The sequence below is a fragment of the Pristiophorus japonicus genome, chromosome 7 (genome assembly GCF_044704955.1).
Source record: "Pristiophorus japonicus isolate sPriJap1 chromosome 7, sPriJap1.hap1, whole genome shotgun sequence".
Taxonomy (NCBI): Eukaryota; Metazoa; Chordata; class Chondrichthyes; family Pristiophoridae; genus Pristiophorus; species Pristiophorus japonicus.
The window spans coordinates 9,546,715-9,562,823 of NC_091983.1; the positions used below are offsets into that span (position 1 = coordinate 9,546,715).

The 16,109-nt window shown below is 46.7% G+C and overlaps 1 protein-coding gene across 1 annotated transcript in view; it reads left to right on the forward strand.

Moving 5' to 3' along the window:
• The first annotated feature begins 618 nt into the window (after positions 1-618).
• The window catches only part of kcnq5a (potassium voltage-gated channel, KQT-like subfamily, member 5a), an 882,808-nt gene continuing 867,317 nt past the window's right edge, over positions 619-16,109 (forward strand). Inside the window, exon 1 of the mRNA XM_070884637.1 lies at positions 619-968. Within this exon, the coding sequence (XP_070740738.1) occupies positions 619-968 (350 nt within the window). The remainder of the gene's footprint in view (positions 969-16,109) is intronic.

The following is a 16,109-nucleotide window of genomic DNA, read 5'->3' on the forward strand; positions in this document are numbered from 1 at the left end:
AAGCCCGCCGTCCTGTCGGTGCCAAACCACACGGGGAACTTCGCTCGCCGCCTGCAACTCACACACTTGGCATCGCGATCTACTGCAAGACAGGACCTGCTGAAGTTTGGCTGGAGGAGAGGGAAGATCTGGGGGGAAGCGGTGTGGTGGAAGGATCTGTCGCGGTGGGTTCCTGAACTGTGTCTCACCCACTGCGATCCATTGCCGCTTGGCTCCTTCACTGGTTCACACAGGACTGTGGCCAGAGGCGGAGTGTGTGTGTGTGTGTGTGTGTGTGTCCACAGCTCAGGCGCTGATCGCTCGCTCGCTGAAGCAGCTGGAGCCGGAGCTGCTTCCAACAGTCGCTGTCTCGTTGCCCCTCTTGTCGGTTGTACTTCAAGTGCTGCATCTGACACCGGCGGGACTGAAGAGCCGGTGGGGCAGTGGGGAGAGGATAAGGGGAGCCGGGGGCAGAGAAGAGTTGACAACTCTGAGTTGACAGCCGGAGAGCAAATTCAGCACAGTGCAGACTGGACGGGCCGTGGGGAGGGGGTGTTGTGCTGTGTGTGTCCTCCACCCCTCCCACCCACACCCCACACTCCCTGACTCCGCGGCCCTTGCCCCAATGTGCCTGACACCATGCCCCGGGATCACAGCGACGACAGCGGGCTGTGGATGAAGAGCGCGGCGGCCGCGGAGAGCGGGCAGCCGAGGGTGGAGTTCGTGGGCATGAGCGACGTGGAGTCCGGCCTGAGCGCCGGGGCCAGCGGCCGCGACGGGGTGCTTCTGATCAGCGGCTCGGACACGGCCGAGTACCCCCGCGGGCCGACGCAGCAAGGCAGCCGCCTGAGTCTGCTGGGCAGACCGCCGCCCAGCGCCAGCGCCGCCGCCGCCCCCCGCACCAACGTGCGCTACCGGAGGCTCCAGAATCTACTGTACAACGTGCTGGAGAGACCGCGGACCTGGGCTTTCACCTACCACGCCTTTGTGTGAGTAACCCCGCTTTCACTTCCTTTGGCTGTGTTTGGGGCGGGCAGCTCGCCGGCTGGATTGGGCCATTTGTTATCTGCGAGTTTTATCTGCCTTGTATTTGTGGACCGTTTGCAAACTTCAAAGTGAGGTGCTGTGTGAATTGTGTGCAGGAATTTTGTGTTGTGCAGGAATTTGGTGTGTAAAAAGCTTCCCATTTTGTCCGGAGTTCAAATCTTTGTGATCAATTTGTGCTGTTGAATCTATTTGCTGTGATCAGATTTGGTCCGACACTTGCCAGTTGTGGGTGAAACTCAATGCAAGTACCTCTGTGTATAGACTTGAGTGCGGCGAGAGTTCAAACGGCTTGTGGTTCTTTTGCTCGGAGCGGCTGTTTTGACAGCGAGTGGGCGTGAATTGCCTTCGCACATGTTGCTGGCCGGCCAGGGACACGGTCACCGGCTGGGTCAGAGAAAGCTGACTGTTTTGCCTGTAATGGCTGGGGCTGTTTGCCGGGACAGGACTGTCAGAGTGATGTGCTTTACTGGTGTTGCTGGAGGATCGCGGGGGCTGGCAGTGTTGTGAAGTGTGTGTATCAATCACCGGACCCGCCGATCGCCCACTTCCCGTCGTGTGCTCGATATAATAAGGCGCATTATAGTTGTAGAGCTAAACTAGTTGTTTGATTCTTTGGTGGTGAAACTCCTGAAACTTTCTCCCTGGCGCTAGCTCCAGTGCTAACGCTAGCTGCCCTGCCGGCCGGCCGGCCAGATGTTTGCGTTGTATCGCGGTCTGTTGGTCAGCAAGTCAATCCTCGGCCAACTGAGTAACCGGGAGAAAGTCCGAGCGCCGATTCTCGGCACAGAAAGCAGAGGCCCGGCTCAGTGCCAACTGTGCAACAGGTCCACGAAGCAAGCATGAGTTTGTGCCCAATTACGTTGCAAAGAATGCGCGGGAAAGCAGTAATATTGTTATTTTTTTCGCGTTAACTCTGCAGTAAGCATCACAGCCGATTATATCTGTTTTATATACCTGTCCCAGGAGATCACATGGTTCCGGGTGGGGTGGAGTGTATATGTTGTGATACACAAGGTAATGCAATTGTGTGGGACGTGCTCGATGAACTAGATGGTCTTTACCTGTCTGTCGTTGTTCGTATGTTGATATTACAATAGATGAGACACATTGCAGCATTTTAGCGTTGTATTATATCTCTGGCCAGTTCCTGAGCAAAGCTGCTGCCAGGTTTAATTTGGGTGCAGAACGATGCCAGCGCACCGCTCCGGAGACTCGCCCGTTAACCCACGACAAACAACTTTCTATTAAGTGACATTGACATCGGTGGAGTGACAGGTGGTTAGTGTACGCCAAACATTGATTCAACATGAACTGAGATTTCACTGTATCCCCACTAAGATCCTGCAATCTGTAAGCAATGAGAAGCACATACATCCCTGCCAGAGATTTGAGCTTTCGGGGTTGTGTTGATTTTAAGCAGGTTGTTTTGCTTCAAAGGACACGGCACAGGGTGAGCATTATCGAACTTGCAGTGGATGTCATTAGAAGGGAGGTGCGAGTTACCGAGTAGAACCAAATCCGTGTCGGAGGCGAAATCCCTGCGCTCGCATCTTGTGGTGTCATTGTCTAATTTTACAATGGATAGTCAGTGAGATTCAGAGAGTGCTCACAATCCAAAGTGACATTAATTTATTAAGGAGGGCACTGGGAAATTATGGCTAACATTTTCTTCCTCTCTCCTGAATGTACTGAGCCGCTGGGGATTGACACCGGCCTGCAGTTCACACTCCATGTGTGTGTTGGGTTACTTGGCTATGGAGGCTGCACCCGATCCCAGCCGTTACTGACTGCCTTACATGTTCACCTTCCAGCACAGGTCATGTAACAGTAACTGAGACTGGGACATGGATTGGTCCTAATAGTGACCAGGAGTGGGACACGGATTGGTCCCAATAGTGACTGGGAGTGGGACACGGATTGGTCAGTGACCAGGAGTGGGACACGGATTGGTTTCAATAGTGACTGGGAGTGGGACACGGATTGGTCTCAATAGTGACCGGGAGTGGGTAACAGATTGGTCCCAACAGTGACCAAGAGGGAGACACGGATTGGTCCCAATAGTGACCGGGAGGGAGACACGGATTGGTCAGTGACCAGGAGTGAGACATGGATTGGTCAGTGACTGGGAGTGGGACACGGATTGGTCAGTGACCAGGAGTGAGACACGGATTGGTCAGTGACCAGGAGTGGGACACAGATTGGTCAGTGATCGGGAGTGAGACACGGATTGATTCCAATAGTGACCGGGAGTGGGACGCGGATTGGTCAGTGATCGGGAGTGAGACACGGATTGGTCCCAATAGTGACCGGGAGTGGGACATGGATTGGTCCCAATAGTGACCGGGAGTGGGACGCGGATTGGTCAGTGATCGGGAGTGAGACACGGATTGGTCCCAATAGTGACCGGGAGTGGGACATGGACTGGTCCCAATAGTGACCGGGAGTGAGACACGGATTGCTCCCAATAGTGACCGGGAGTGAGACATGGATTGGTCCCAATAGTGACCGGGAGTGAGACATGGATTGGTCTCAATAGTGACCAGGACTGGGACATGGATTGGTCCCACTAGTGACTGGGAGTGGGACACGGATTGGTCAGTGATTGGGATTGAGACACGGATTGGTCAGTGATCGAGAGTGAGACACGGATTGATCCCAATAGTGACCGGGAGTGAGACACCGGTTGGTCAGTGATCGGGAGTGGGACACGGGTTGGTCAGTGACCAGAAGTGAGACACGGATTGGTCAGTGATCGGGAGTGAGACACGGATTGATCCCACTAGTGACCGGGAGTGGGACATGGATTGGTCAGTGATTGGGATTGAGACACGGATTGGTTCCAATAGTGACCGGGAGTGGGACACAGATTGGTCTCAATAGTGACCAGGACTGGGACACAGATTTGTCCCAATAGTGACCGGGAGTGGAACACAGATTGGCCCCAATAGTGACTGGGAGTGGGACACGGATTGGTTTTCTCAGAACACTCTTACTAACATTCACTAACTTGGTATAGACCTGGACTGGGTGCCGGGTATTTCCTGCTCTCTATGGCATGCTACATTTGCAGCCTGACTCACTGTCACTTGTCATTTCCTTCTCTTCTTCCTCCTGCCCTGGAGGCATTGAGTGCACACAGGCAGCATCAGTCGCACTGGGGCTGATTACAGCGTTACCATTCGCAGACTAGCTGATCTCTGCTAACTCATTCACTTGGCACATACTGACCAAACTTGTGTATGGTGTAGTGACTGACTGGTCCCCTGGCCTGATGCCCATTAACCTGGCGCTTGCTCTCTATCACTTTGCTCTGTATGCAATTTTCTGCATCTACCCTCTGCTGCTCCCACTCTGGACGGTTGTGCGAGTGCCACATCTCCACTTCACCACATGTCAGCTGTCTCTCCTCACTTCTCTTCCTAAACCTTTCTGGTTTTGTATCTTTCCCCTAATTTTTAAAAGCCTCATCAAAATCTCATTCTTCAATCTCCTCAACTCTCTCAGCTACTAACTCTGTCTGATCCCCACCTTGTCAAGATTTATTTTGCAGAGCTAAAGGTGCTACATTATTGCTTATGATTGTTGTTTTTCTGTGTAGAAACTCAAATACAAGTTGGCACTTTTGCCTGAGGATACTAACAACTTACAATGAGGTGTCCGCTTGAGTTACCACAAGTAGCAGACAGATTTTGCTGTGGATAGTGTAAAATGGGTATTCTGGGAGCAAGCAACCCAAAGATGTTATTTGGAATGTGTATGGGGTGAAGATCAGAAAAGAGACCTGGAGGTTACAGTATGAAATCATGAATGCAAAGCTTAATTACAGAGAAAAGAGCAACTAAGATGCTGGATTACTTTAGCACAGGTATAGAGTATATTGTATTGCTGTTCAAGGCACTGGCGAGGACTATCTGTTTGCATCTAATTGTGGGCAAGATTTATTGGCTTTTGGGAAGGTTCGGAGGGAGCAATGCAAGCCAATCAGAAATTTAAAGTTTGAGGAAACGTTAAAAGAATTGTACCAGATTTATCTTAAAAAGAGGAGTCTTTGAGGTAATTGAATTGATTGAGGCAAATTATTCAGCGGTGGTGAAGGGTTCAAATCTCTTGGCCCTTTTAATGGTGTACATATAACAACAACAATGACAAATTGTATTTATATAGCGCCTTTAACATAGTGAAACATCCCAAGGCGCTTCACAGGAGTATTATGCGCTAAAAATTTGACACCGAGCCGCATAAGTAGAAATTAGCGCAGGTGACCAAAAGCTTGGTCAAGAATTATGTTTTAAGGAGCGATTTGAAGGAGGAAAGAGAGGTAGAGAGGCAGAGCGGTTTAGGCAGGGAGTGCCTAGGCAACAGAAGGCACGGCCACCAATGAATGGTTGAGCGATTACAAACAGGTATGCTCAGGAGGGCAGAATTAGAGGAGCGCAGACATCTTGGGGGAGTTGGAGGAGATTACAGAGATAGGAAAGTGCGAGGCCATAGAGGGATTTGAAAATAAGGATGAGAATTTTGAAATTGAGGTTTTGCTTAACCGAAAGCCAATGTAGGTCAGAGAGCACAGGGGTAATGGGTGAACGGAACTTGGTGTGAGTTAGGACATGGGCAGCCGAGTTTTGGATCACCTCTAATTTACATGGGGTAGAATGTGGGAGATCAACTAGGAGTGCGTTGAAATAGTCAAGTCTAGAGGTAACAAAGGCATGGATGAGGACTTCAGCAATGGATGAGCTGAGGCAAGGGCAGAGACAGGTGCTGTTATGGAGATGGAAATCGGCAGTCTTCGTTATGCTCTGGATATGTGGTCGAAAGCTCATTTCAGGTTCAAATATAACACCAAGGTTGAGAACAGACTGGTTTAACCTCAGACAGGAGTTGGGGAGAGGGATGGACTCAGTGTCTAGGGAACAGAGTTTCTGGTGGGGAGTAAAAACAATGGCTTCGGTCTTCTCAATATTCAATTGAAGTATAAGTTGGAAAAAAAGTCTTGGATTTATATAGCGCCTTTCATGACCACCGGACATCTCAAAGCACTTTACAGCTAATGAAGTACTTTTGGAGTGTAGTCATTGTTGTAATGTGGGAAATCCGTGCACAGCATACTCTCACAAACAGCAATGTGATAATGACCAGATAAACCATTTTTGTTATGTTGATTGAGGGATAAATATTGGCCAGGACACCGGGGATATCTCCCCTGCTCTTCTTCGAAATAGTGCCATGGGATCTTTTACGCCCACACTGAGAGAGCAGACGGTGCCTCGATTTAGCATCTCCTCTGACAGTGAAGCACTCCCTCAGCACTGCACTTCAGTGTCAGCCTAGATTTATGTACTCAAGTCCCTGGAGTGGGATTTATACCCACAACCTTCTGAATCAGAGACGAGGGTGCTACCCACTGAGCCAATGTTGACAGCTGTGAAGGGAAGACAAAAGGAGGGGAACTTTTTAGCCAAATGGTAATAAAATTGTGGGTTAAATTCAGGTTGAAATGGCCTGCTTCAGAACCACAGGGAGGATATTATGACCTTGGAGTAAGGTGACTACACTTCAAAAGTACTTCAATGGCTGGAAAGCGTTTTGAGACATCCGGTGATCGTGAAAGGTGCTATATAAATCCAAATCTTCATTTGTTTTCTTTCTTGGTGAGGGTGCAATGCAGATTCACCAGAATTATACCAGTGCTACAGAGGGTAAATTATGAGAACAGGTTGTATAGACTAGGCTTACATTCCCTTGAGTACAGAGATTAAGGAATGATCTAATTGAAGTGTTTAAGATGATTAAATGATTTGATAGGGTAGATAGAGAGAAACTATTTCCTCTGGTGGGACAGTCCAGAACAAGGGGGCATGACCTTAAAATTAGAACAGACCATTCAGGAAAGAAATCAGGTAGCATTTTTTCACACAAAAGGTAGTGAAAATCTGGAACTCTCTCCCTCAAAAAGCTGTTGAGGCTGGAAGTCAATTGAAAATGTCAAAACTGACATTGATAGATTCGTTAGGCAAGGGAATTAAGGGATGTGGAACCATGATGGATAGATGGAGCTAAGATACAGATCAGCCATGGTTTTGGAACAGGCTCGAGGGGCTGAATGGCCTCCTCTGTTCATAAATGGTGTCAAGGGAAAATTTGACATATATCTGGAGAGAGAGATTGAGGGATATGGTGGGCATGTGGGTGGGTTTGATCTGTGGGGAAAAACATTTAAATGTACATTTAAAAAGTACTTGGATGTGCACTTGAAGTGCCGCGGCCTGCAGGGTTACGGACCTAGAGCTAGAAAGTGGAATTAGGCTGGATAGCCTCTTGTTGGCCAGCACGAAGACGATGGGCTGAAATAGCCTCCTTCCGTGCTGTAAACTGCTATGATTCTATGATAAAAAGTTGAGCAATTTTCAGCCTAGAGGACTTTTCTGTTTATAGACATTTGCCTCTTCTGTAATACTGATCAACAAACATGCGCAGAAATAAATTTCATTCAGTAGTAAAAGGATTCTTTTGTGTCTGATGGTTTATGACCGACTTTATATCAGAATTAATTGTAGGTCTGTTAAATGCTGTTTATCAGACTTGCCTTGACAATTGTGTTGATTACATTTTCAAATGGTAAACTCCACCTGAAGTTATATTGATTAAATATTAAATTATTTAGAGGGAGTCTGTGGGAGTGTCAGTGAGGGTATAGTAACAGCCTGGGACACAGTGGGGGAAGTTTAACCTAATAAAATGGGTGGGTTAGGAATGGGAGGGGTAGTTAAAGTGTTAAAAATGGGAATCCCGACCTGAACCTGCCTCAAACCCGCCCACTTCCGGTTATAATGGAGGCAAGGTGCGAGCGGAAACGGGGGCGGGCAGTCAACCCTCTGCCAGGACGTCAAGTTAAATATTATGAAGAGGCTGGAAGCCTCTTCTTTAACCTCGATTTTGAGCTGGGTTGGCTTTTACACATCTCGTAAAACCCGGTAGTTACATCAAGGCGAGGACTGTCTTTACACTTACCTCCTGGATCCAGGGTTCCTATCTAGCCAACCCCCCCGCCGATCAGAAGCCTCCTCATGAGGCCCCTGATTACTTTCCTGGACCCCCTCCACAATGATGCTGAGGCCGGCCCTGATCTTCTCTCCCCCACCTCACCGATGATGCTGAGGCCAGTCCCGATTTTTCTAAAATCCTCTCAATCCTCAGGCTCACTACTCTTTTTGATAAAATTATAAGCCTCTTCCTTTGAATTAATATTATCATAACTTCTCTTGTTAACCACTGTTGGACCAATTTTCCCATGGGGTTTTTATTCCTGAAAGGAATGTATATTTGTTGCGAATTATGAATTGTTTCTTTAAATGTTTGCTATTGCTTATGTACTGTCATATTTGTAAATCTACCTTAGCCAACTCGCCCCTCATATGTATGTAGTTTGCTTTGTTCAGATTTAAGATCCTAGGTTTGGATTTAATTGGATCACCCTCCATCTCAAAGTAAAATACCACTGTTTTACAAGGACATGGTGCGTGGGGAGATTAGTGTGCGAGTGTTACACTGTCTGACTGGGTGATGGTATGTGGCGGGATGAGTGTGTGAGCGTTATACTGTCTGATGGGGACACAGTCAATGACTTTTCCTTTTTTAGGATTTGTTCCATGTGTTTTGGTGAAAAGCTAGAAGCAGTGGCGATCCAAAGAAACTCAGGAATCCATGTACATAGGTCATTAAAATGCCATGGACAGGTACGACCATGAATAATCAAAAGGCTCATGGAATGCTGGCCTTTACATCTCAAGCACTAGAGTACAAGGGGTATCTTTCAGAAGGAAATTGAAAGAACACTTGAAATGGAAAGATTTGCAGGGCTATGGGGAAAGAGCAAGGGAGTGGGACTAATTAGACAGCTCTTTCAAAGAGTTGCCGCAGGCACAGTGGGCTGCCTGGCCTCCTTCTGTGATGTAAGATTCTACGATATGAATTTAATGTAGTTTATAGGATTGCATCCTGAGAACAAATAGCCAAAGTTACGGTGAACCCAAAGTTGAAACAATCTCATAGTGGCCTCGAACTATACAAAACCCTGGTTATACCATACCTGGAATACTGTGATCAGTTCTGGGCACCACACATTAGGAAGTATATATTACCTTGGAGGAAGTGCATCTTAGATTTACTAGAATGATACCTGGACTCCCAGGGTTAAATTGCGAGGAGAAATTACACAAATTAGGATTGTATTGCCTGGAATTTAGAAGATTAAAGGGCGATTTGATTTACGTTTTCAAACTATTAAGGGGAACTGGTCGGTAGAGAGAAACTATTTCCGTTGGTTGGGAAATCTAGGACTGGGGCATAGTCTAAAAATTAGAGCCAGGCTTTTTTGGAGTGAAATTAGGAAACACTTCTATGACATAAAAGGTGGTAGAAATTTGATCTCTCTTCCGCAAATGGCAGTTGATGCTGGATCAATTGTAATTTTAAATCTGAGATTGATGAATTTTGTTAACCAAAGGTATTAAGGGATATGGGGCAAAGGCGAGTATATAGAGTTAGAATGCAGATCAGCCATGATCTCATTTATTGGCAGAACAGGCGTGAGGTGCTGAATGGCCTACTCCTGCTCCTAAGTTCCTAAGTTCAAATGCAGGCTGTATTCCAGAGTTTATTCTGTTTCACTCTCAGATTAGAACATTTTAGTTCGTCTAAAATAATAACTTAACAGCTGTGATAAATACTGCACTGACTACTGGGTAGAAAATATGCAAATGTTAGAAATTGAAAGAGAAACGAAAATTGCTGGATATGGTCATCAGGTTGAAGAGCATTTGATGAGTGGCATTTAACACATGGAACTTTCTTACTCTTTGAAATGTTGATATTTAATTTATTTCCAACGTTTAATGTTTTAGTGTAAATGAAGTGTATGTTTTTCAAAACAGTACGGAATTCCAATCTGTCACAAAACAGCTGGAGAGAATCTTTTGTAAATGAGAAGGAAATAGCTTGGTATCATTAGCCAGCAAGTTGCTATAATACCTGAAAAAGCAGTTTGTTATCGAGCCAGCAACCTTCAAAGCCTGGTAATAGACGGTATATGACAACAAATTCATAGTGATGGATAGGTAGATGGGATATCAAAAGCCCTGTGTGAGCAGAGATGTGTTCGAATTGTGATGACTCGTGATAGTTATGTTTATACACATGGCAACAAATCAATGAGCTGCCTCTTGCTGAAAAAAACCATTAGCTGCTAAATGGGCCTCTACACACCAGTGTCATCTGGAATTTTCTGACCAGATATTATAGCTCGAAGTGGCCCACAGTGAAACTTATACCAACACTGTTCACTCACACTGATAAACACACTAATTATTGATGGCATCTGGTGTTGTAGAGGTATGCGGATCAGGAAGATTTGGGTTCAAGTACCAGTACCTACAGACTAGCTCGTAGAATTGCTATCCTGGGTCTAAGTGCCTGAGGGTGGGCAGGGTGTGTCAATTATCCAGTAGTTTCACATCTCATCTAGTGATTCCTGCTTGAGACTGCATGGATAAAAACAGGATCCAGCTCTGCCTCAGGGTCCATGGAGGAATACTCGTCCAACTCTCACTGACCAGACCACACATCAACAACTAACACTCGCACCAGGTCGGGAGCATGGGAGAAAGTGGCAGCAAAATCAAATGTAAAATATTTTAGTAAATGATGTTGTCTTTGCTTCCTGCCCTTTCTTGGACTTCTGTCTAGCATGTTGGTAATTGCAGTGGGACTGAAGGAAATGCTGCGGTCTTCACCAGGTATCTACTGCTTTAACTAGCTGGACATGTTGCCCAATGTTTTGTCCCACCTTTAGCCAGGCGGTTACCTGGCCTCTGCTTTGTGTATCTGCCTGATGGGCTAAGGGAGGTTAGGACCTTGCTGCATATCGAACCAGCGCAAGAAACATGTGTCATTTCATTCCGATTGTGTGTTTTTATAGCACTGCCCTATATTATGGTTTCAAACCGAATATTAAATGGGAGACAACAGGTCATTTCATCTACAGGAATAAAACTCGAATATATTTATAATCATCGTCTGAATTTTGCTCTCTCACAAAAATTAAGCAATTAATTTGATTTCAGTCTCTTGTGCTTCTTGTTTATAATTCTGATTGTTTTTGAAGCTGTACAATTAGCGTATGGTCTCAGGTCTTGGCTGAGAGGGAGATGTTTGCAGATTGGAAATGTGGAGGTCATTGACTGCCTCGATAGCTGTTGTTGGTAGTTTTTGTGCTTATGCTTATAAATAAGCTTGAGTATGTATTTATACAATGTATGTGCATACATATTATATAAGCAATATTTATAACCAGTGTATATGTAAGCCAATGTGAGTGTGATATGTATAAGTATTATTTGTACAATATATAAGACTGTATGTGTATACCCCGTACATCTCCTTGATATATAGACACCATGTTTGCCTGACTGTCTGTCTCGTTCGTTCGTTCGTTCGTTCGTTCTATCTATCTATCTCACAGAAGGGGGCCATTCTGCACTTGATTCTGACCCCTTTTGGGGGTTAATTTTGCACTATTTTCCTTTTTTCGCTCCATGCTGATCCCACTTCATGCTCTCACCCCAGGCCCTATTATATTCTTTAGGTAATTACATGGCACTTTTTGGAATGCTGTTTTGGAATTCACTTGATTCTGGATTTTTAGCAAATTTGTACGAAAACTGATTTGGGTGATTTGTGTCTAGAACTAATTATTCGAGAATAAAGTTGTAAATTTGAGTCTAAAATATACAATGACATCAGTTAAGGTTCCGTGTTTGAGAGACTTCAGCTAGCAAGACAGACTGTTAACAAGAAACAGAACTAATTTCACATTGTCTTCGACTTGTTATGTAAATAGTTAGACAGAACAAAGTTCAATACTAAAGGTTACAAATATCAAAATTAATGTTACCAGTTAAATGACTTTATAAGAAAGGATTATAATCTCTCACCCGATGAACGATCAAGTGACATGTAGAAATGATTGAGGTATGAGATGGTTCCTGGCTATTGGAGAGACCCTCCTGCCCAGTGCGGTGAAACTCTACATTGGCCAACTGTGGTGATATTCCCTCTGGTCCAGTGTGTTGATACTCTCCTCAGGCCTAGTGCGGTGATCTCCTCCCGGCCCAGTGTGCTGATACTCTGCTGTTCCCAGTGTACTGATACTCTGCTGTAGCCCAGTGTGGTAATGCTCTCTTGTTGCCCAGTGTGGTGATACTCTCTCTGGCCCAGTATGGTGATACTCCCTCTGGCCCAGTGTGGTGAGACTCTCCTCTGGTCCAGTGCGCTGATAATCTCCTCTGGCCCAGTGTGGTGATACTCTCTCTGGCTCAGTGTGCTGATACTCCCCTCTGGCCCAGTGTGGTGAGACTCTGCTGTGACCCAGTGTGCTGATACTCCCCTCTGGCCCAGTGTGCTGATACTCTCTTGGGCCCAGTGTGATGAAACTCTCCTCTGGCCCAGTGTGATGAAACTCCCCTCTGGCCCAGTATGCTGATACTCTTCTCTGGCCCAGTGTGCTGATACTCTCCTCTGGCCCAGTGTGGTGATACTCTCTCTGGCCCTGGGTGCTGATACTCTCTCTGGCCCAGTGTGCTGATACTCTCTCTAGCCCAGTGTGCTGATACTCCCCTCTGTCCCAGTGTGCCAATTCCCTCAGGCCCAGTGTGCTGATACTCCCCTCTGGCCCAGTGTGCTCATACTCTCTCTGGCCCAGTGTGCTGATATTCCCCTCTGTCCCAGTGTGCTCATACTCTCTCTGGCCCAGTGTGCTGATACTCTCTATCGCCCAGTGTGCTGCTACTCTCTCTGGCCCAGTGTGCTGATACTCTCTCTGGCTCAGTGTGCTGATTCTCTGGCCCAGTGTGCTGATACTCCCTCTGGCCCAGTGTGATGATACTCTCTTTGGCCCAGTGTGCTGATACTCCCCTCTGGCCCAGTGTGCTGATACTCCTTCTGGCTCAGTGTGCTGATACTCTCTCTGGCCCAGTGTGCTGATACTCCCCTCTGGCCCAGTGTGCTCATACTCTCTCTGGCCCAGTGTGCTGATACTCCCCTCTGGCCCAGTGTGCTCATACTCTCTCTCTGGCCCAGTGTGCTGCTACTTGCTCTGGCCCAGTGTGCTGATACTCTCTCTGGCTCAGTGTGCTGATTCTCTGGCCCAGTGTGCTGATACTCCCTCTGGCCCAGTGTGGTGATACTCTCTCTGGCCCAGTGTGCTGCTACTCTCTCTGGCCCAGTGTGCTGATACTCCCCTCTGGTCCAGTGTGCTGATACTCTCTCTGGCCCAGTGTGCTGATACTCTCTCTGGCTCAGTGTGCTGATTCTCTGGCCCAGTGTGCTGATACTCCCTCTGGCCCAGTGTGATGATACTCTCTCTGGCCCAGTGTGCTGATACTCCCCTCTGGCCCAGTGTGCTGATACTCCCTCTGGCTCAGTGTGCTGATACTCTCTCTGGCCCAGTGTGCTGATACTCCCCTCTGGCCCAGTGTGCTCATACTCTCTCTCTGGCCCAGTGTGCTGCTACTTGCTCTGGCCCAGTGTGCTGATACTCTCTCTGGCTCAGTGTGCTGATTCTCTGGCCCAGTGTGCTGATACTCCCTCTGGCCCAGTGTGGTGATACTCTCTCTGGCCCAGTGTGCTGCTACTCTCTCTGGCCCAGTGTGCTGATACTCCCCTCTGGTCCAGTGTGCTGATACTCTCTCTGGCTCAGTGTGCTGATACTCTCTCTGGCCCAGTGTGCTGATACTCTCCTCTGGCCCAGTGTGCTGATACTCTCTCTGGCCCAGTGTGCTGCTACTCTCTCTGGCCCAGTGTGCTGATACTCCCCTCTGGTCCAGTGTGCTGATACTCTCTCTGGCGCAGTGTGCTGATACTCCCCTCTGACCCAGTGTGGTGATACTCTGTCTGGCCCAGTGTGGTGATACTCTCCCTCGCCTCAGTGTGATGACACTCTACTCTGCTCCAATGTACCAGTTCAACAATTTTTTATACTGAGTTAAACTGCAGGTATTGTGCAACTCTGGTACTTACAGAACTGAGTTAAACTGCCTACGGACACTGCTCCTTATCAGGGAAAGTTCATTAGCCTCCAGCCTCACGGAAAACCCTACTTTGAGTTCTTGGCGCAGAGCCTCAGGAAGAATATACTCACCTTGGAGGGGGTGCAGTGCAGGATCACCAGAGCCAAACTGGGTTTAAAACGGCCACATTGGTTTCACAATCTTGGTTTGTATTCTCTTGAGTTTTGAAGTTTGAGGGGTAATTTCATCGGTAATTCAAATGAAAAAAGGATTCAATAAGTTCAATGCAGAGAAACTATTTCCTCTGGTGGGGGAGCCCCGAGCATGAGGCACAACCTTAAAATTAGAGCTAGGTCATTCAGGAATGAAATTAGGAAACACTTCTTCACATAAAGAGTAGTGGGAATTTGAAACTCTCTTCCCCCAAAGGACTGTGGATCCTGGGGGTCAATTGGAGCTTTCAATGCCGAGATCGCTAGATTTTTGCTGGGTAAGGGTATCAAGGGATATGAAGCTAAGGTGGACAAATGGAATTAAGATACAGATCAGCTATGATCTAATTGAATGGTGGAATAGGCTCGCTCGGCTGAATGGCTTCCTCCTGCTCCTATGAAAGAAGCGAACCAAATAATCACCTCTTATTAGAGTTTAATTTTCAGCTGTACTCCAGTCAGTGTGAAGTTGCAGCAGTTCTCGATTACTTCCCCAAACGACCCCTTATCCAGCTCCACATATTGAATGGAGGGCGCGCCTGCGGTTACGCTGTGATTCTTGTTTTGATGTGAAAGAGCGAGATGTGTAGTATGTGTCCACCAAAACAGTCAGTGCCTCCCCTATCTTGTGTTGCAGGTCAGTCTTCACAACTGCGAAATTTGATAAAGGAAGGACTTGCATTGATATAGCACTTTTCACATCCTCTGGGCATCTCAAAGTGCTTCACAGCCAATGATTTACTTTTGAAGTCGAGTCACTGCGTTTTGTAGGCTGCCAGTTTGTGCACAGCAAGGTCCCACAATCAGCAATGGATCAGTTAATCTGGTTTTCTGATGGTGTTTGGGGGTTGAATTTTGGCCAGGACACTGGGAGAACTCCCTGCTCCTCTTCAAAAGGTGCCATGGAATCCTCATCAGCCAATGGAGCAAAATTCTGTTCTCTTCAGAGTTCTGTTTTACTTCTGAGTTGGGGTGAGGCGGGGTCATGGCGTGCTGGATGATGCAGAATACCACCTTGTGCCTTTATAATATAGCATCTGTTGTAAAGTGAATGAAGCAGCTCTCGCTGCAAAATCCAACATCAAACCTCCTTTCTTCATTCCCTTATTTTATAAATGAAATTCATTAAACTCAGGAAGCTGGGCATCGAGTCACTTGTAATTTGACAAATGTTACTTTCTGGCCGTTGTCAAGTTAACATTCAATTCGGCTGTTATTAAGACCCACTTACACACTCCAAAAGTACTTCATTGGCTGCAAAGCGCTTTGAGATGTCCGGTGGTCATGAAAGGCGCGCTATATAAATGTAAGTCTTTCTTTTACTTTCGCCATTTAAGTGCTTCTCAAGCTTTTAAGCAGTTTGTTTGATGAATCCTTTCGAACATCCCTGCCCAACCAAACAAAGAGAAGCCTTGCCTGTTACTGGTTGATATTTAAAGGGATTGTAATTTAAAAGGGAGGGAAGGTCTTGGCCATAAATTGTCCACCTCAGGACGGGAACCTCATTGGGCTGAATGGTGGCTTATCGCCATCAATGAGATTCCTGGGGCGTTCTCCCCCCACGGAGGCATAACATGCAGAAAGCTCTCACTTCTGGTATTTGACATTGTGTGTATATTAGTGGAGTATTTCAGATTTTTCCCCTGCAAGCATTACTCAGGTCAGCTGGCATATTTACTCAAGATGACTCTCAAAACATGGAAATCCTCACTCATCGAATTGACAATAACATATTGATGTCTCACTCAAAGAGAGGCATAGCTCTATTAAAAGGCTTCACCTATCTGACCAGATGACTTGAGGGTAG